The sequence below is a fragment of the Mirounga leonina genome, unplaced genomic scaffold (assembly GCF_011800145.1).
Source record: "Mirounga leonina isolate KUSES-001 unplaced genomic scaffold, KU_Mleo_1.0 Mir_170, whole genome shotgun sequence".
Lineage (NCBI taxonomy): Eukaryota > Metazoa > Chordata > Mammalia > Carnivora > Phocidae > Mirounga > Mirounga leonina.
Genome location: NW_023270433.1, coordinates 9915304 through 9936514, shown reverse-complemented (window position 1 = coordinate 9936514; position 21211 = coordinate 9915304). Strand labels below are relative to the sequence as shown.

General features: G+C 38.2%; 1 protein-coding gene and 1 pseudogene across 1 annotated transcript in view; one reads left to right on the top strand and one right to left on the bottom strand.

Moving 5' to 3' along the window:
* Positions 1–21211, bottom strand: part of PPP6C (protein phosphatase 6 catalytic subunit) — a 39659-nt gene that overhangs the window by 5709 nt on the left and 12739 nt on the right. Inside the window, exons 2-4 of the mRNA XM_035015820.1 lie at positions 10728–10823; positions 4372–4437; positions 3116–3257 (exon numbers count right to left, since the gene is read on the bottom strand). Of these exons, the coding sequence (XP_034871711.1) occupies positions 3116–3257; positions 4372–4437; positions 10728–10823 (304 nt within the window). The remainder of the gene's footprint in view (positions 1–3115; positions 3258–4371; positions 4438–10727; positions 10824–21211) is intronic.
* On the top strand, positions 17359–17703 carry LOC118017685 (annotated as a pseudogene).

Genomic DNA, 21211 nt, shown 5'->3' with positions numbered 1-21211 from the left:
GCCTTCGGCTCAGGTCATGATCCTGGAGTCCCTGGATCGAGTCCCGCATCGGGCTCCCTGCTCAGCAGGGAGTCTGCTTCTCCCTCTGACCCTAACCCCTCTCATGTGCTCTCTCTCATTCTCTGTCTTAAATAAATAAATAAAATCTTAAAAAAAAACAAAAAACAAAAAACGTTTAAAAAAAAAGAAAGCCAAGGGTCATTGGAATTTTGAAAAAAAAAAAAAGGATATACATCTCTTCTTTCATTAATATCATGGAAGTTCTGTTCTTTGACTTCTTCCTTAATTTAAAAAAAACCTGACAGGGGCGCCCAGGTGGCTCAGTCATTAAGCGTCTGCCTTCAGCTCAGGTCATGATCTCAGGATCCTGGGATTGAGCCCCGCATCAGGCTCCCTGCTCCACAGGAAGCCTGCTTCTCCCTCTCCCACTCCCCCTGCTTGTGTTCCTGCTCCCGCTGTCTCTCTCTGTCAAATAAATAAAATCTTTAAAAAAAAAAATTTAAAAATAAATAAATAAAAAAACCTTGACATATCACTATTGCCATAAGTACAAATGAAAATGATATAGAAGAGGGCGCCTGGGTGGCTCAGATGGTTAAGCGTCTGCCTTCGGCTCAGGTCATGATCCCGGGGTCCTGGGATCGAGTCCCACATCGGGCTCCCGGCACGGCGGGGAGCCTGCTTCTCCCTCTGACCCTCTCCCCTCTCATGCTGTTTCCCTCTCACTCGCTCTCTAAAAAATAAATAAAATCTTTAAAAAAAATAAAAATTAAAAAAAATATCATTAACATCTGAGTTTTATAAAAAAAAAAAAAGAAAATGATATAGAAGACTATGGGGTATGATAAATCCTCATGGTTTTCTAAATTACCTCTATGTGTGAAGCAGGATCCTTATGTAAACTTGCCATGAGAGCACTAACACTGGGCTGAGCTTGCAAGCAGGAATCTTCTTTTTCCTCTTTATACATATGCAAAGCATTTGGTTCATAATAACTGCTCAGTATATGTTTATCAGTGTGAACTGAAGGCCCAATATAATTACTAGCTATACATGGACATTTTTACTACTTTATTTATTTTTATTTTTATTTATTTATTTATTTATTTTTAAAGATTTTATTTATTTATTTGACAGAGAAAGACACAGCGAGAGAGGGAACACAAGCAGGGGGAGTGGGAGAGGGAGAAGCAGACTCCCCGCCGAGCAGGGAGCCCGATGCGGGACTCGATCCAGGGATTCCAGGATCATGACCTGAGCCGAAGGCAGTCGCCTAACCAACTGAGCCACCCAGGCGCCCTACTTTATTTTTAAAGCTTTTATTTATTCATTTGAGAGAGACAGAGAGAGAGAGAAAGAGAGAGCACAAGCAGGGGAGAGAGGCAGAGGGAGAAACAGACTCCCCGCTGAGCAGGAAGCCCAATGTGGGGCTTGATCTCAGGACCCGGAAATCATGACCCCAGCCAAAGGCAGACGCTCAACCATCTGACCCACCCAGGCGCCCCCATTTTTACTACTTTAAAATCAATGTTAAGTTCCATGATAACTAAAATTATCTCCCGCTTGAGAAACTAGTAGGCTTTCTTTTATTAAACAAAATAATAGATGAGCACAGCTTGGGAACAAAAGAATTCAATACTAGATGTTGTATTGTTATCATTTTCTTCAGTCAAGGCATCTTGATTAAAATAGTCCTCTTTCCTCTCCCCTTTTATCCCTTTGCCCTACACTGATAAACGTTGGTCAAATTTTGAGGTGTAATTTTAACAATCTTAGAGCCAGTTGCTTTTACTAAGCTAACACCACAGTACATACTATCCAAACTATTGACTATTTTTGCAAAAGAATCAAAAAACTTTTATTTTAAATGGTACTTGATATTTTGTGAATGAAAATCAAAAGTAACTGGTAAAAAGGAGACAAATATTAGCGATCTAACTTTTCGATTACTATAAACAGTTATATAAATCATAAATTATCAAAATATATAAACTAAAAGTAAACAAAACAAAATATACAATCTAAAACTAAAGTGTTATGAGATTAATATTTTCAAATATCTCAATATCTGCCTTAATTATGCTTAAGGAAAATTCATGTTAATAATCTCAACAGTTCTGCCATCTCCTTCAAAGAGCTTCCTAACCTCATTTTTTCCCCCAACCTCATTTTTTAAAACTTTAAACCATATAAAAGTTTTATAGAAGCAGATATTTTGCTTTTAAAGGTTAAGTTTCGTTTCTGACCCCTGAGGTCCTAGCATTCTCTGGATGGAGCAGATAGATAATTATATATATTATACACGTATAATATTATACATATGTAAAAGGATATTCATTCAGCTATGTGTATAACAGCAACTTAAAAACAATTCCAGGGCGCCTGGGTGGCTCAGTTGGTTAAGCGACTGCCTTCAGCTCAGGTCATGATCCTGGAGTCCCAGGATCGAGTCCCGCATCGGGCTCCCTGCTCAGCAGGGAGTCTGCTTCTCCCTCTGACCCTCAAGATCTCTATCTCATTCTCTCTCTCAAATAAATAAATAAAATCTTTAAAAAAAAAAAAATTCCAACATCCAATGTTAAAGATACTGGTTTAATCAATTATAGTACAACCATACAGCATAATACAATGCAGCTATAAAAATAATGTCAATGAAGTAAAGAACGGCTGGTAGCATTAAGTGAAAAAAGCAGGTATGTGCACACACAAATATGTTCACAAACACACACACGTACATATATATATATATTTCTCAAACTTTCAAATGCAGAACATTCACCTTCAGCAGATTCTAGGATTCCCACCCCAAGAGGTTTTCAGTGGGGGCCAGCAATGTAATTTTTAACAAGCACCCCTGATGATTCATTTGAGCTAAACTGAGGGCTACACTTTGAGGCAATGATCTAGGACAATGTACACCAAAAGTTAAGAACAGTTCTCTCTCCATGGTAAGGTTCTCAATTGATTGGGGGAACAAGAGTTAAAGGTTGAGAAAGTAGAAAAAGATGATCTGTATTTCTAATTTTACTATAAAGCACATGTATGACTTGTATGGCTTTTCTCCCAAAGAGGAAAGTAAAACAATATTCAGAATCAGAGAAATAGAAAGTCTTACCATAAAATCCATACACTTGTGTTATCTGTCTACTCTCATGATTTCCTCGCAAAAGTGTAATACGATCAGGCCATTTAGCCTTTAGTGCAAGAAGGTAAGTGAAGGTCTCCAAACTATAGTAACCTCTGTCTACAAAATCACCCTGTAGAGTAAAAGTTTAGAAGTTAGAAACAATACAATAGCAACAATATTTTTTAAAATTATACCAAAGTGTGCAAACTCAGAGACACGGCCAACAATAACAAAAACGAAGAGTCACATGTTGAATTACTTGGAAATTGGGTTTTAACAAAAAACTCAAAGTAAATAAGCGGTCTCTACTAAATGTGCTAGTCTTATGATTCAGGAGGCCTACAGGAACCTGCTGTGCAATTCTCTCAAGGATCTTCCCTGCAAAGCCATCATTTTTCCAATTCTCTATTACCTACATTAGCAGATGTTTCTAAAAGGTCATATGAGAATCAAAAATTTTAAAATGAATTTCAAAAATCACTTTATTATTTTTTAATATTTATTTATTTAAGCAATCTCTACACCCAACATGGGGCTCAAACTCACAACCCCGAGATCAAGAGTTGCATGCTCATCTGACTAAGCCGCCAGGCGCCCCCAAAATCACCTTAACTATATCAGAAAAACTATCAACTTGAAGAAATAGTGTTTTTGTAAAAGCAGATACCATAATTATAACAGTGTTCTAAGTTCAGCTATGTATTTAACAACTGCATGTGAAGTCATACTATTTAAACTTCCCATTAATGTTTTACTTGGGACAATGTTAGATCAATAGGAAAACAGCTAAAAGAATAGGAAAATGACCCAGAAATCTTTAGAAGGAAGGAAAATGATAGGATTTAGAAAAAATTCAACAGTAACATTACATTCCAAAAGCAAAGTAAGCAAATATGTGCATCTATTCATCAATCCACAGATTGATAACAGATGAAAATGAATGCTCAAAAAAAGTGTGATAAAATAACAGTAAATTGAAGATCTGTGCCTTAAAGTTGGGTGGTTCTGGACTATTTTTCTGCCAACCATTACTTAGGGCTACAACCCAGTCCTATGCATATGGCAATTTACTAAAGCAATTATTTTCAACTAGACAACATGGCAAAATGTAAAAAAGTATCGCATCGCCTTTTCATATAATTAGTGAATGTCACATGACAATGAAATTATTATGTAATGTACACGTAATAAGTCAGACCCTTTCCATTTTAAGTAAGTATGTGGTATCATTGGGGTTTACATACCATAAATATGTAGTTTGTGTCAGGAACCTGACCTCCAGTTCTGAATAGTTCACAAAGGTCATAAAACTATAAAAGAAAGGCAATATATGCTGATTACAAATTCCTGTGAAGGAGTAAAATAATAAAACTGAGAGCGAAATGTGTAAAGAAGCATGTAATTAAGAAGCCCTCAAATACTGACATTTATAAAAAGAAATAAAGTGTAAGCAAAACTGCCAAGCACACAGCTCTCGTCTAAAAAAAGCACTAAAATAAATCTCACAATTACCAGTAGAGTCATTCCTAGATCATTAATGTTATAGGCCTTCCCCCTCAAATTTCTTTCATTTTATCCTGTCATCTAGAATTTTTTAAGTAATCTCTATGCCCAACGTGGGGCTTGAACTCACAACCGCAAGATCAAGAGTCACACGCTCCACCAACTGAGTCAGCCAGGTGCCCCACCATTTGAGAATTTGAAATAACTGATCAGTTATCTAACTTGTTAATAAGCTAACCTAACCACCCCACTCCATACTCAGCATCTATTTTAATGAGACAAAAGATAAGGAAACGAGTAGATAAGAATTTTTTTTGAATGAATTACATGACACTTCACAGCATCATGCAGTGCTGCACATCAACCTACCTTCCCACACTCTACTTTGAAGATGTATACCCTCAGGCTCTTCAGCTGTGGAGTGTCTTCTCAATAATCAGTAAAAAATAATTGTATATTTCATCATGTTCTATTTCACTGAAAATTGGTAATTGACAAACTGTACATGTGGTAATCTCAGTCAACTAGATTATCTTAATCCTAATTCCTAAAGAAAACTTCAGTTTTTCTAAGAAAGGATTTTGGATTAAAGGAATTTACTATAATATATTGTACCAAGTACAGCTAATCATTTCCTACACAGTTATCTTTTACACTTGAAAATAAAATTATTAAATTTCTAACACTTAAAAAGGTGGTCACCGTGAACAAAATCGAAATTTAAATGTTAACTACTAAAAGAAATAAAGAACTACCCTTTATAACAGTATTTCAGAAGTCTGAAGTTGTTCCTTGCTTAGAGTTAAAAAAAAAAACAACTTCAGAAAGTTTAAAAAAAATTTTCCTTATCTTCTTAAAATTAGCAAGCAAATAAATGAAACTGTTCAATTTCAGTCAAGTGGTAGACTATTATTTGTCCAACGTATTTGCTGTCCATTTCTACCATGTGGAGCCCTTCCCTTTGAAAGTATATTTCTCAGGGCACCTGGGTGCTCAGTCATGTTGACTGTCTGACTCTTGGTTTTGACTCAGGTCCTGATCCCAGGGTTGAGGGATTGAGCCCCGCATGGGGGCTGAGTCTGCTTGGGATTCTCTCTCCTTCTCTCTCTGCCCCACCCCCTCCAGAGGCTCTCTCTAAAATAAATAAATAAATCTTTATAAAAAAAGTACACTTCTCTATTCCCATCCCACAGATGTATATATAATGCATGTATATATCATTTACATAGCATATATGTTTATATATATACACACAGCATGAGCAATAAAAATATGTGTGTGTGTTACTCTGGCTTAGTAATTCCACGTCTGTGACTATATCCTAAGGGCAAAAATAAATAAATAAATAAATAAGTACATAAATAAATAAGGAAATGCTGTGTGAATATATAGAAAATGTGTTACAACATCATTTATAATAATAAAAGAAACAACCTTCATGACTAACATAAGAGACTATTTTAATAAAGTATGATCTACCAACTCAAGACCTGGACCAATCATGAATAATGATTATAATGGAAACTATGTAGCAAAATGGAAAAATGATTAGGGAAAAGAATGGAACACAAAACTATAACTATAATAAACTACACAATTTTACTATGTATACACACAGAGTCAGAAAGGGAACATTTAAGTTTCATGAAACAGTTGCTTTTGTAAAGGTATGGTGGAAGAGTGAGCATCCTTAAACTTTTCTATTGATAGTTATAGAAATATGTTCTTAAATAAAAATGTTGTAAGTTTCCATTTATCCTATATATATTTAATAGATGATCAAATATTCTGCTTCAGGGACCCAACAGTTCCTACTCCATAATGGAAGTTTTTTCCAAAATTCTTTAACATAATAAACATTTACTGAGAACATGTGCAGACAACTAAGTTCATCCTACATTACTGGAAGCTCACCTCATCATTTCACAAATAATTTCTACCACCTATTATATGTTTTCCACATCATGGATACTCTGTAAGTCTCATTTTATTTTTTTAAAAGATTTATTTATTTTTAGAGAGAGAGACAGCGTGCACATGAGTGTGGGGAGGAGCAGAGAGAAAGGGAGAGAAGCAGACTCCATCCTGGGTGCAGAGCCCGACATGGGGCTCGATCTCACAACCCTAAGATCATGACCTGAGTTGAAACCAAGAGCTGGGCACTTAACCGACTGAGCCAGGCAGACACCCCTGTAAATCTCATTTTAAAATAAAAGCAATCCTGAGGGGCGCCTGGGTGGGTCAGTTGTTAAGTGTCTGCCTTCAGCTCGGGTCATGATCCCAGGGTCCTGGGATCGAGCCCCACATGGGGCTCTCTGCTCAGCGGGAAGCCTGCTTCTCCCTCTCTCACTCCCCCTGCTTGTGTTCCCTCTCTCGCGGTCTCGCTGTCAAATAAATAAATGAAATATTAAAAAAAAAAAAAGCAATCCTGAGAAGTGGATTTTATTCCATCAATAGAGACAAGGAAACAGTTGGCTAGCTCAGTAGTTTTTAAACTTTTTAGTTTCAGGACCTATTCATAGTCTTAAAACTTACAGGTGCCCAAAAACCTTTTGCTTATATAATTTATATCAGTTGCTACTGACCATATTGGAAATTAAAACTAGTCATTTTTAATATTTAATTTTTTAAATCAGTAACAACTCATTAAATAGTAAGATATACATATTTCTAATGAAAAATAAACAAGGTTTTCAAAAATAAAACAAATCTAATGTCTGGCTAAACTGAATATGGCTATATTTTCATAATCTGCCTCTGCATTAATCTGCTGGGATATAGTGATGAAAGTATATGAAGAAAATCCAGCTTCACACAAGTGTATTTTACAAAAAGGAAGACTATTTTAATAATCTTTAGAGATAATGGTGCATATTCTTTTAATATATCAACACTTGATAAATGATCTTTTTCCTATTCCGTTAGTAGGGCTAACACTCTCAGTGGCTAACACAATGGTCATTTGGAAAACAGAAATGATATTTCATTATACATCACCAAAAAACTGTATTTGTTACTATCACCACCAACAGAAAAGTCCTTAAACATCAGAAGCTGACACTCTGCCATCAAGATGGTGGGCTCAAATTTTCTAAAATTCTCATTATTTGAAAACTCAAATTTTGTCACTGGCAATAAATAACTGTCAATTGTTTTCCTTGAAGTGACTGGCTCATTCCTTCACTATTGCAAAGATGGTTGCCAAATACCCATAGCTTGTCATTCGTTCTCTCAAGTAAAAATAGTGTTCCATAAAAAGAGAAGCTACTTCAGCTTGTGACACAAAAAACTACACAACTATTTTCCTTGAGCAAACCATCTTTCCTTGGTATGCAGCAGATGTGCTCTATGCATACTTCCTGTTTCCATCATAGGACTATTCAAAAGATGTATCAACTCAAGGGTTAAGAATTACAATTAATATTACTGCTTCATCAAGGGCATTCTTTGTGATCATGGTATCTCCCCTGCCAGGTCAGTATCATCAAGGACATCCTTAAGTGATACTGGCATTTTATTTTACTGTGCATGCATGTTGGTGAAGAATACACTAACAATGAGCACAGTCTGGTGCTACTCCCTTGATTTATGCTGAGATACCTGCAGTTTTACCCTCAATTGATTTTGTACCACCTTACAGACCTTCAAAGGTCCACAGGCCATACCTAAAAAACTTGTGACCTAGCCGAAGTGACTTCTTGAACAGTTAATGTGTAGCCAAGCCAGGACTTAAACCAAGCTCTGACAATGAAGTCCACAATCTCCTCACTAGCTTACACTGTTTCAATGCTTCTCCGTACTTTATGCTTGCCAAAATTTTTTAATGAGTTTATTTATACTCATAATCCAATCTTACAATGCCAGAACTGGCCCAAGGAGAAGACAACTCTACAAATCCCAAAGGATATATCTTACATACATTTGGAAGCTCCAAAAGTCCCATGCTTTTGATTAGCAAGTGATATAAAGGGTCAAGTATAAGAGAAACAATGTTCAATTTGGTGGTAGTCTTAACATGGGCTTACACCTGAAACTAATGTAACCCATTGTATACCAACTATACTACAATAAAAAAAATTAAAAATAACATGGACACCAGCACCAAAGTTAAGTTTCAAATCTCAACTATGTCCCTTAGCTGTGTGAGTTTGGGCTAATTCTTCCATCTTTCAGTCTAAGTTTCCTTTTCTACAAAATAATCCAATCTTACAGGACTCTTGAAAAAATATGACATGGAATATGTGAAAAAGCACTTTGCTAACCTTCAAAACACAAGAAGATGTTAGCTAGAATTGTACATTTGACTGAAGGTGTATATATACTACAAAAGTAAAATTTTATTATTTTAATTAATTTTAGTAGTTTGAAGTTGTCTCTAATTTCCTGACCTTTGATCATGGCTGTAAATTACATACTAAAAAGTGGCTGTAAATTATGTACTAGAAAGTCCTGATAACCCAGATAATCCATCAATTTTAATATTATAATCAGGGGAAAACATTACTTGATTTATTTCAGCACTCAGGAACGTGTTATGGCATGCTTATATTAGTATCATTTATCTTAGCAAAAATACAAATGTTTATTATATTTTTGCAGAGAATTTATATGGAAATTTTAAGAAATGCACTCCTAAAGTCTACTCTAGAGAGCTAAGATTTTAAAAGATCTGAGATGGAGGCCTAAGTGGCACAGTCATTTAAGCGTCCAATTCTTGGTTTCAGCTCAGGACTCGATCTCATGATTTGAGATCGAGCCCCGCCTAAGCTCCGTGTTCAGCACCAAGTCGGCCTGAGTTCTCCCTCTCTTTCCCTCTGCCTCTTCCCACCCCTCCCCCCACCTCACATAAATAAATAAATCTTTCAACAGATCAGAGATGACATAATGGGCTCTCTATTTAGAAGCTGATAACATGCAAATGCCAGATTTATTATGACCTCAACTACCCAGAGAACAAATTGAAAACCAAAAAAGAAAACAGCCCTCTAAAGTGGTCAAAATAGAACTTAATTCACGGAGCAGCCTTCAATCACAACCAATTTACACACATTTCTGCTCCTTTAGGCAGTCATTCAAGGCAGGGAAATGGCACAGATGACAGCAAGTCCTGCTGGCATTGATAAATATAGTTTACAATATATGTTTTATAGCCACAACTCCATTGTATGCATAGAGCAGACAGAGTGAGTGTTCTGTTCAGCTTTCATTCCCAGTTATAAAACAACACGGGCGCCTGGGTGGCTCAGTTGGTTAAGCAACTGCCTTCGGCTCAGGTCATGATCCTGGAGTCCTGGGATCGAGTCCCGCATCGGGCTCCCTGCTCGGCAGGGAGTCTGCTTCTCCCTCTGACCCTCCCCCCTCTCATGCTCTATCTCATTCTCTCTCTCAAATAAATAAATAAAATCTTTAAAAAGAAAAAAAAAAAACAAATAAACATACACACACACACACACACAACACCTCTACAAATACACAGAGGGTTTCCAACCGGGCTACACACTGACATAAGAGTCTAAAGATGAGGTATACTCCTCCTGCCACGGTCTTCAAACTCTTAAAAACAAAAACCCAGCAGATGAAAAAACAAGACTAATCTTTCTCCAATTCTAGCAGTGACTTGCTGTAAAATCATGCACCAACAATTTTATCTTTCTGAACCTTTGTTATTCTCATTCCCACTAAGGAAATGATACATTTTCAATAAAATGTGACGAGTGAATAGAATGAATAAACAGAAATGAATAGAATAGAAAATAGAATAGAAAATTAGCACCTAAAACCAAAGCACCGCCTGTTAATCACAATCACTGTGAGCTGTCCACATTTATTTTCTCTCTCCCCCTTCACAGAGCAATAATGCTGCATTCTATCCACTTTGCAAGTATAATTTCAACAAACTCCATGAATAATTTGACCACTGCTTTTACTCACTGTAATAGTAACCAGGAATCATTAGTGTCACACAGACTGAGGCAATCTATCAAATGACCAGCTGTTTTTGTTTCTTGTTTTTCTGGTGGCTTTTTTGCAGCATAAGTGGAAACACACATGGACTATGGACAGTACAAAAGCTAAAAATCTGCTCATGAAATTTTACCTGTCCGTGTATGTCTCCACACACTGTTACTGGTGTCGATACTGGCTGGACATTTGACTCTTCTAAGAGGAGGTCACAAACATAGTCACATAGCCGCTGTAAGAAGAGAAAATAAAATGCAACCTTTCACTACAATATTAAAACTAAGGATCAAATGCAAAAAAGACAAGAACTAATACATATATTGTTTCATAGGAAAGGAAACTACCCTTTAACGATTCTGTGGTTTGATTCATCAACTTCCACCTTCATCTCATAATGCCTGAGAATGATACAACAGCTATTCCAAAATGCAAACTCCCTGGCCACACAGACAATAGGTTCTAGAAAACAGCTTTAAAGAAACTGTAAAATGATACTTTTCACCAGCAAATGTAAGAGTAAATAATTTTAATAGGAAAAGGTTTTTATCTACTAATTTTTAAAGTAAATTGCAGGGCACCAGGGTGGCAGAGTCAGCAGAGCACCCAACTCTTGGTTTTGGCTCAGGTCATGATTTCACGGTTGGGAGATCAGGCCCTGCAGCAGGCTCCATGCTCAGCATGGAGTCGGCTTGGGTTTCTCTCTCCTTCTCCCTCTGCCCCTCCTCCTCCCACCTCTAAAATGAATTAATGAATCTTTAAATAAATAAATAAATAAGTACAGTAAATTGCAAACCATGCACTTACCATATGACCTAACAACTGCACTCTTAGCAATGAAAATGTATGTCCACATAAAAATCTGTGCACAAATGTCCACAGAAGCTTAATTCATAACAGCCAAAAACTGGAAATAAGTTGGTGTCCTTCAACAAGTGAATAGTTAAACCAATTGTGGTATATTTATCCCATGGAATACTATTCAGCAATAACAAGAAACTACTGACACACCTGGATGAATCTCAAGAGGTTTATGCTGAGTGAGAAAAAAAACCTATCCCAAAGGTTACATACTGTATGATTCCATTTATATAACATTCTTGAAATAACAAATTTATAGAAATGGAGACCAGGGGTGCCTGGGTGGCTCAGTCGGTCTGCCTTCGGCTCAGGTCATGATCCCAGGGTCCTGGGATTGAGCTCTGCATCAGGTTCCCCGCCCCGTGGGAAGCCTGCTTCTCCCTCTCCCACTCCCCCTGCTTGTGTTCTCCCTCTCACTGTGTCCTCTCTCTGTCAAATTAATAAATAAAATCTTAAAAAAGAAAGGAAGGAAAGAAGGAAGGAAGGAAGGAAGAAAAAAGAAAAAGAAAGAAAGAAAGAAAGAAAGAGAGAGAGAGAGAGAGAGAAAGAAAGAAAGAAAGAAAGAAAGAAAGAAAGAAAGAAAGAAAGAAAGAAAGAAAGAAAGAAAGAAAGAAAAAGAAATGGAGACCACCTTAGTGGTTGCCAGGGGTCCAGAAATTAGGGGTGACAGGAAGGAAGTGGGTATGGTTATAAAAGGACAAAATGAGGAATTCTTATGGTAATGGAAGTATCTTGAATATGGTATTGGATACATAAAACTACAGATGTAATAAAATTGCAGAGAAATAAATACACACACACAAATGAGTACAAGTAAAACTGGAGAAATCTGAACAAGATCATGGGTTGTATCAATGTCAATATCCTGGTTCTGGTATTTTTACTATAGTTCTACATGACCTTACTAGGTAAAACTGAATGAAGGGTACATGGGATCGCTCAGTATTACTTCTTACAACTACAAATAAATCCAGTTATCTCAAAATTAAAAGATTAAAATTAATTAATTACAAATGTAAACCTAAAATTGAGGCGTCAACCCTACTTTAAAAAAAAAACTCTAAGTGTTTGCATTTAAAAAATATTTATCCTCTGAAAACACTCATATCAAAAGATTTCGTAGAAGGAAAATGATTCTCACAACAGTGCAGTGGAGAAGGAAGTGTATAGTCCTGCTGCACATGGAGAACTGGGGGAGAACCTACCTTCCATCTGAGACTGATTTATAGTACAGTCAGAGGCCCTACCAGATTTTATAATAGGTCAGCCAAGAAAGGAGAAATTAAACTACACAAGCATTAAAAAAATATTTAAAAATAAAAATTAGTTGATTAATTAAAAAGGGGCACCTTGCTGGCTTCTCAGGGTCATGAGTTCAAGCCCCAAGTTGGATGTAGAGCTTACTTAAAAACAACAACAACAACTATACAAGCATAATGAAATGATTAAGAAATCTAAGAGCTTCCTAGGGGGTGCAGTTGGTTAAGCCTCCAACTCCTGGTTTCGCCTCAGGTCATGACCTCAAGGTTGTGGGATTTGCCCCGCATCAGGCTCCATGCTCAGCATGGAGTCGCTTGTCCCTCTCCCTCTGCTCCTCCCCAACTCGTGTGCACATGCTCTCTCACTCTTCTCTCTCTCTTTCTCTCTCAAATAAAGTCTTAAGAAAAAATTAAGAAATCTAAATGCTAGGGATGCCTGGCTGGCTCAGTTGGTAGAGCATGCGACTCTAGAACTTGGGGTTGTAGGTATGAACCTCACATTGGGTGTAGAGATTACTTTAAAAAATAAATAAATAAATAAAAATCTAAAAGCTACAATTTAGGGTGCCTGGGTGGCTCAGGTCATGATCTCAGGGTCCTGGGATCGAGCCTCGCGTCGGGCTCCCTGCTCAGCAGGAAGCCTGCTTCTCCCTCTCCCACTCCCCCTGCTTGTGTTCCCTCTCTCACTGTGTCTCTGTCAAATAAATAAATAAAATCTAAAAAAAAATTAAAATTAAAAAATAAAAATTTTAAAAAAAGAACTAGGGACAGAGACCAATACACACACACACACACACACACACTTCTATTACCTCACTGCATTAAAAACTACCTGGGTCAAATCTTTCACTTGACCCACATGATAAGACTGAGACCCACAAGCACTCAGGTCACTAAGCTACTTAATCTTAGCAACAGATCTGGAATCCAGGTTACCTACCTCTTTTCACTGTACTATCTTGAATATTTACTGAGAGCCTAATATGGTATCAGTAATTCCAGAAACAAAGTAAATAAAAAGTAAAGACCAAACAGACTAAAATCCCTGCTCTCAAGAGGCTTACACTCTAATGAGGAGAGGTATAGAAAATAAAGAAGTAAGTAAAATATATATTCATACTACTTTTTCAGATAGTGGTAGGAGGAATGGAGAAAAATTAAGCACTGTAACAGGAGTAAATAGTGGCAGGGGCGGGAGGCAGTACTGATATCTTAAATAGGGTGAGCACAGAAGCCTTACTGATGAAGTGACTTTTGAGCAAAAATCAGAAAAAGGTAAGGTAAGAGAGAACAGTAAGTGCAAAATACTTAGAACAAAGCATGCTTGATGTCTCAGAAACATCAAAGCTGGAGTTAGTGGACGGAATAAAAAAAACAGGAGAGCACCACAGAATATTTTTAGGTCCTTGGGGGTGAATGTAAGGACCTAGCTTTTAACAGGAAGCCATTGGAGGCCCTAAGCAGAGAAGTGATTATGATTTTATGTCTGCTATGTTTTATGGGCTATGAGGAACTCAGGAATAGGAAAAAGGTAAAGGCAGAAGCAGGACACCACTTAAGGGGTTTCTACAATAATCTAGGTAAAAGTTAATACTGGCTTGGACCAGCATCATTAAAGTAGGAAATGGTCACAAGTGAACAAATTCCAGATGTTTTCTGAACACAGCATCCACTAGATTTGAGAACAGTTGGAAAGAGAGTATTGAAAGAAAGGAATCAAGGATGACTCAATGTTTTTGGCTTAAGGGGTGCCTGAGTGGCGGTTAAGCATCCAATTCTTGGTTTTGGCTCAGGTCACGATCTCATGGGTCATGAGATCAAGCCCTACACTGGGCTTTGCTTCGCGCTCAGTAGGAAGTCTGCTTGAAGATTCTCTCCCTCTGTCCCTCCCCCCACTCGTGTGCTCTCTCTCTCTCTAAAAAATAAATAAATCTTTTTAATTTATTTTTAAAGATTTTATTTATTTATTTGACACAGACAGAGAGAGAGAGCACGCACAAGCAAGCAGAGTGGCAGGCAGAGGGAGAGGGAGAAGCAGGCTCCCTGCTGAGCAAAGAGCCCCACATGGGGCTAGATCCCAGGACTCTGGGATCATGACCTGAGCCAAAGGTAGACGCTTAACTGACTGAGCCACCCAGGCACCCCAATAAATAAATCTTCAAAAAATTTTTTTGGCTTGGGGTGCCTGGGTGGCTCAGTTGTTGAGCGTTTGCCTTCGGCTCAGGTCATGATCCCAGGGTCTTGGGATCGAGCCCCGCATCGGGCTCCCTGCTTGGCGGGAAGCCTGCTTCTCCCTCTCCCACTCCCCCTGCTTGTGTTCCCTCTCTCGCTGTGTCTCTCTCTGTCAAATAAATAAACAAAATCTTTAAAAAAAATTTTTTTTTGGCTTAAGTAACTGCAAGGGTGTTAATAGTCATTACTGAGATAGTTAAGACTCCAAGGAAAGACTTTCTGTTTTTACCTTTTAAATAGAATTTATTTTTTAGAGCAGTTTTAGGTTCACAGTAAAATTGAGAAGATACAGAGAATTCCCATATATCTGCTGCTCACAAACACATACATACAGCCTCTTCCACTATCAACATTCCATATCAGAGTGGTACATTTGTTACTGATGAACCTACACTGATGCGTCATTATTATGCAGAGTCCATAGTTTACATTAGGGTTCACTCTTGGCATTGTACATTCTATGGGTTTGGACAAATGTATAATGACATGTATATAGAATTGTAGTATCATACTACAATTAAATCCTCTGTGCTTCAGCTATTCATCCTTCCCTCCCCCAAACCCTGGACACCACTGATCTTTTTACTGTCATCATAGTTTTGCCTTTTCCAGAGTGTCATACAGTTTAAATCATACATAAGTAGACTTTTCAGATTCCGTTCTTTCACTTAATGACATGCATTTAAGTTCCCTTCATGTTTTTTAATGGCTCGATAGCTCATTTCTTCTTAGTACTAAATAATATTCCTTTGTCTTGATGTACCAATTTATTTACCCATTCACCTACTGAAGGACATGTTGGTTGGTTCCAAATTTTAGCAGTTATGAATAATGCTACCATAAACATTCATGTATAGGTTTTTGGGTGAACACAAGTTTTCAATTAATTTGGGTAAATAGCAAGAAGCGTGACTGCTAGACTGTACAGTAAGAGTTTGGCAAGAAACTGCCAAACAATCTTTCAAAGTGGTTGTACTATTTTGCATTCCCAGCAAGCATGAATGTGAGTTCCTGTTGCTCTCCAACTTTCCCAACATTTGGTAATATCAGTGTTCTGGATCCTGGCTGTTCTAATAGGCTTGTAGTGGTATAACATTGTTGTTGTTGTTGTTTTTAAAGATTTTATTTATTTATTTGATAGCAAGAGACACAGCAAGAGGGACCACAAGCAGGGGGAGTGGGAGAGGGAGAAGTAGGCTTCCCGCCAAGCAGGGAGCCCAATGCAAGGCTTGATCCCAAGACCCTGGGATCATGACCTGAGCTGAAGGCAGACACATGAAGACTGAGCCACCCAGGCGCCCTGGTATAACATTGCTTTAATTTGCATTTATTTTCCTAATGATGTGTGATGAGGAGTACCTTTTCATATGCTTGTCATTTGTAGATCTTCTTTAGTGAAGTGTCTGCTCAGGTCTTTGGCCCATTTTTCAATGGAGCAGTTTGTTTTCTTATTGCTGAATTTTATGAGTTCTTTGCATATTAGGGATAAAAGTCCTTTATCAGATGTGTATTTTTTTTTTAAGACTTTATTTATTTGTGAGAGAGAGCATGAGAGGGAAGAGGGTCAGAGGGAGAAGCAGACTCCCCTCTGAGCAGGGAGCCCGATGTGGGACTCGATCCCGGGACTCCAGGATTATGACCTGAGCCGAAGGCAGTCGCTTAACCAACTGAGCCACCCAGGCGCCCTATCAGATGTGTATCTGCAAACATTTTCTCCCAGTGTGTGGCTTGTGTTCTTGTTCTGCGAGTGTCTTTTACAAAGCAAAAGTTTTTAATTTTAATGAAGTCCAGCTTATCAATTATTTCTTGCATGAGCAGATTGTTCTGATTTGTTTCAGTTTAGTTTGGGGGATAGGGAACAAGGAATTTGATTTTTTTAATTTTTTAAAAAATTTTTTGCTATGTTAATCACCATACATTACATCATTAGTTTTTGATGTAATGTTCCAAGATTCATTGTTTGCGCATAACACCCAGTGCTCCATGCAGAACATGCCCTTTTTAATACCCATCACCAGACTAACCCATCCTCCCAACCCCCTCCCCTCTAGAACCCTCAGTTTGTTCTTCAGAGTCCATCGTCTCTCATGGTTCGTCTCCCCCTCCGGTTTCCCCCCCCCTTCATTCTTCCCCTCCTGCTGTCTTCTTTTTTTCTTTTCTTAACAAGGAATTTGATTTTTTTTTAACAACCTCATTGAGATATAATTCACATACCAAAAAATACCCCTTTAAAGCACAAAATTCAATTGTTTTTTTAGTATACTCAGTGTTCGGAAATCATCATCATAATTAGTTTTAGAACATTTTCAGTGCTTGCTCGTGGTGGCTGTGTCACTGTCTGGTACAGGCATGGGAATGAGGCCTTTGAGCTGGGGTGAACCTTGCTCTCGGTGAAGGCCAGGGAGCTGAGCGAGAGCCATGGACAGTATAACGGTAGCAGTTGGACTGACCACTGCTGCTGCAGGATTTGAAGGATGTTATGTTTTGCAAGCCATGAAACATATGGAGCCTCAAGTGAAACAAGTTTTTCAATGTCTACTAAAATCTGCCTTCAGTGGTGGCTTATAGAAGTGGGTTGGAACCTAAAATGACAAAATGAGAAGCAGCATTAATACTAGGCATACTACTGCCAATAAAGGAAAAATAAGAGCTGCTCATCGATGAATTATGTTTTTAAATCACCCAGACAAGGGAGAATCTCCTTATATAGCAGCCAAAATCAATGAAGCTGAAGATTTACTAGAAGGCCAAGCTAAAAAGTGAAGTAAATGTGTGATGAATTTTAAGTTATTGTTAGTTTATGTATATGAGTGACAGCTTTTTATAATAAAATGCCTCAAAGCTACAAATTAAAAAAAAGAATGCTTTCATCATCCCTCAAAAAGCTATGTACCCATTGATAGCCTCCTCCCACAACCCCACCCCACAGCCCTAGGCAATCACTTATCTACTTTCTGTCTCTATGGCTTTGTCCACTCTGGACATCTGGATATGTGGCCTTTATGTGACTGGCTTCTTTCACTTAATATAATGCTTTTCATTATATGTAATGAAAATGCTTTTCCATATTGTAACATGTGTTATTACTTTGTTCCTTTTTTAAATAAATAATATTCCACTGTATGTATTTATCACATTTTACTTATCCATTCACCAGCTGCTACACATTTGGATGGTTTCCATTATTTGGCTGTCAGAATCTGATTTTGACACGTTAAATCTCAGACGCCTAATCTGATTTTGACACATTAAATCTCAGACGCCTATCAGACTTCCAAGTGCCCCAGATGTGCTGTAAACAAGTGATCAAATGAGTCTTGAATTCAAGGAAAAGGATCTGAGCCAGAGAGACCAATTTAGAGACTGTCAGGATATACATACACACATACATACATACATGAGACTAGAAGACATAACTAAAGTGGTAGCTACAAAGAGAGGAAAGGATAAGATCAAGAAATGATCCTTAAGAGGGGCGCCTGGGTGGCTCAGTTGGTTAAGCAACTGCCTTCGCCTCAGGTCATGATCCCGAAGTCCCGGGATCGAGTCCCACATCGGGCTCCCTGCTCAGCAGGGAGTCTGCTTCTCCCTCTGACCCTCCTCCCTCTCATGCTCTCTGTCTCTCATTCTCTCTCTCGCAAATAAATCTTAAAAAAAAAGAAAGAAAGAAAAGAAATGATCCTTAAGATACACCAATATTTAGAAGTTAGGGAAAATAGGAGGAAAAAGCAAAAGAGACAGCTTGGTGAGACAGAAAGGCAACCATGAGCATGTGGTATCCTGGAAGTCCAGTGAAGAAAATAGTTCAAAAGAGGAGTGATCGGGGGCACCTAGGTGGTTCAGTCGGTTAAGCATCTGCCTTCGGCTCAGGTCATGATCCCGGAGTCCTGGGATAGAGCCCCATGTCAGGCTCCCTGCTTGGTGGGGAGTCTGCTTCTCCCTCTGCCCCTCACCCTGCTCTTGTGCTCTCTCTCTCAAATAAGTAAATAAAATCTTTAAAAAGAGAGAGAGTGATCAAGGGGCGGGGGCAAAAAAGGAAAAGAGGAGTAATCAACTGTGTTCAATACTGCTGGAAGGTCAAATTTTGGAGAAGTAGAGTAGGGCTGAGAGGGAATACTCCTTTAAGCCTAATCAACAAGTACCATTCCCAGAATATTTTATACTCTAAGAAAAGGGGCATACCAATTAATACCATGGTATAGTTCAGAGGTTAAGAGCACAGCCTTTGAAGTCCAAAAAGATCAGAGGTCAAAATTCAGCTCTACCTCTTACCTATTACTTAGCTTACTGTTTGTTACCTTAGCTGTGTACCCCTGAGCAAGTTACTTGATCTTTCTCTGTGTCTCAGTTTCCTCATCCACAAAATAGAGATACCTACCTGGAGATTCTGAGGATTAAATAAGATAGTGCATGCAAAGTGCTCTGCAGAGTTGTTGTTGTTGTTTTTTTAAGATTTTATTTATTTGAGAGAGAGAATGAGATAGAGAGCATGAGAGGGGGGAGGGTCAGAGGGAGAAGCAGACTCCCCGCTGAGCAGGGAGCCCGACGCGGGACTCGATCCCGGGACTCCAGGATCATGACCTGAGCCGAAGGCAGTCGCTTAACCAACTGAGCCACCCAGGCGCCCTCTGCAGAGTTTTATACATATACACAGGGTTATATATTCAGTCTGCCACATATATATGTACTCTGAATTATAAAACATGACCTAAAAGGATATACACCAAGCCCACAATAGCAGTTGCTGGAGATGTCAAACAAAAGGAATTCTACTTTCATCTTAATTTCTTTTACGTTCTAAAGAAGCATGAAAAACATTTTTTCTTCATGGAAGGAAACAGATACGTTGGTAGATTATTTTTCCTATTTTCCAGTAGTTACTGCATTTCTTAAAAAAAAAAAAAGACGACTAAAATGTCAAAACTAGAAAAGAGCCTTAACTGAAAAAAAAAAAGGCAAGATGCAAAATAATGTACATGCTACCTCTTATATTAAAGAAAAAACATATATATACACACACATATATATACACACACTTGCTTATACTTAACTTGTACATGCCTAAACTGTTGTTTCTGGAAAGATCCATAAGAAACACAACACTGGCTACCAATATGAGGAAGGGAACTGGGTGCTGGGGGCAGAGGTGGAAGGAAGACTTAACATTTATATTTATAGTCTTTTATACCTTCTAAGTTTGGAAAAATATGAATGTATTACCTATACAAAAAAACTTATTAGAAACATATTACCAGAAAGAATAGTCTTTCCAGCAGATGATACTGGGGCAACTGGATTTCCACATGCAAAAGAATGAAACTGGACTCCTACCTCACAGCATTTACAAAAATTAATTCATAAAGGATGAATGACCTAAATATAAGAGCTTAAACTATGAAACTCTTAGAAGAAAACATAGGGGTAAATCTTCTTGACCTTGGATTTGATAATAAAGTCTTAGATACATCAAAAGAATGAACGATAGGGGTGCCTGCATGGCTCAGTTAGTTGAGTGTCCGACTCTCGATTTCGGCTGAGTCATGATCTCAGGATTGTGACATCAAGCCCCACGTCAGGCTCCATGCTCAGCACGGAGTCAGCTTGAGATTCCCTCTTCTTCTGCTCCTCCCCCCCCAACACTCGCACATGCGCTGTCTCCTTCTCTAAAACAAGTACGTCTTAAAAAAAAAAATGAGCGATAAAAGAAAAAAATAGATAAACTGGACTTCATCAAAATTAAAAAACCTGTGTGCATCTAAGGACATTATCAAGAAAGTGAAAAGACAACCAACCCACAGAATGGGAGAAAATATTGGAAATCATATATTTGAGAGGGGTTTACTATCCAGAATATAGGAAGAACTAAAACTCAACAAAAAGATAAAAAACTCAATTAAAAAATGCGCAAAGGGGGTGCCTGGGTGGCTCAGTTGGTTAAGCGTCCAACTCTTGGTTTTGGCTCAGGTCATGATCTCAGGGTGGTGAGATCAAACCCTGCACCCAGCTCCCTGCTCAGCAGGGAGTCTGCTTAGGATTCTCTCTCTCCCTTTCCCTCTGCCCCTCCCCTCATGCGTGCGCACTCACACTCTCTCTCTCAAATAAGTAAGTCTAAAAAAAACGGGCAAAAGATTTGAATAGGCGTATTTCCCAAGAAAATATACAAATGGCCAATAAGCACACTAAAAATTACTCAGTATTGGGCACCTGGGCAGCTCAGTTGCTTAAGCGACTGCCTTTGACTCAGGTCATGATCCTGGAGTCCCAGGATCAA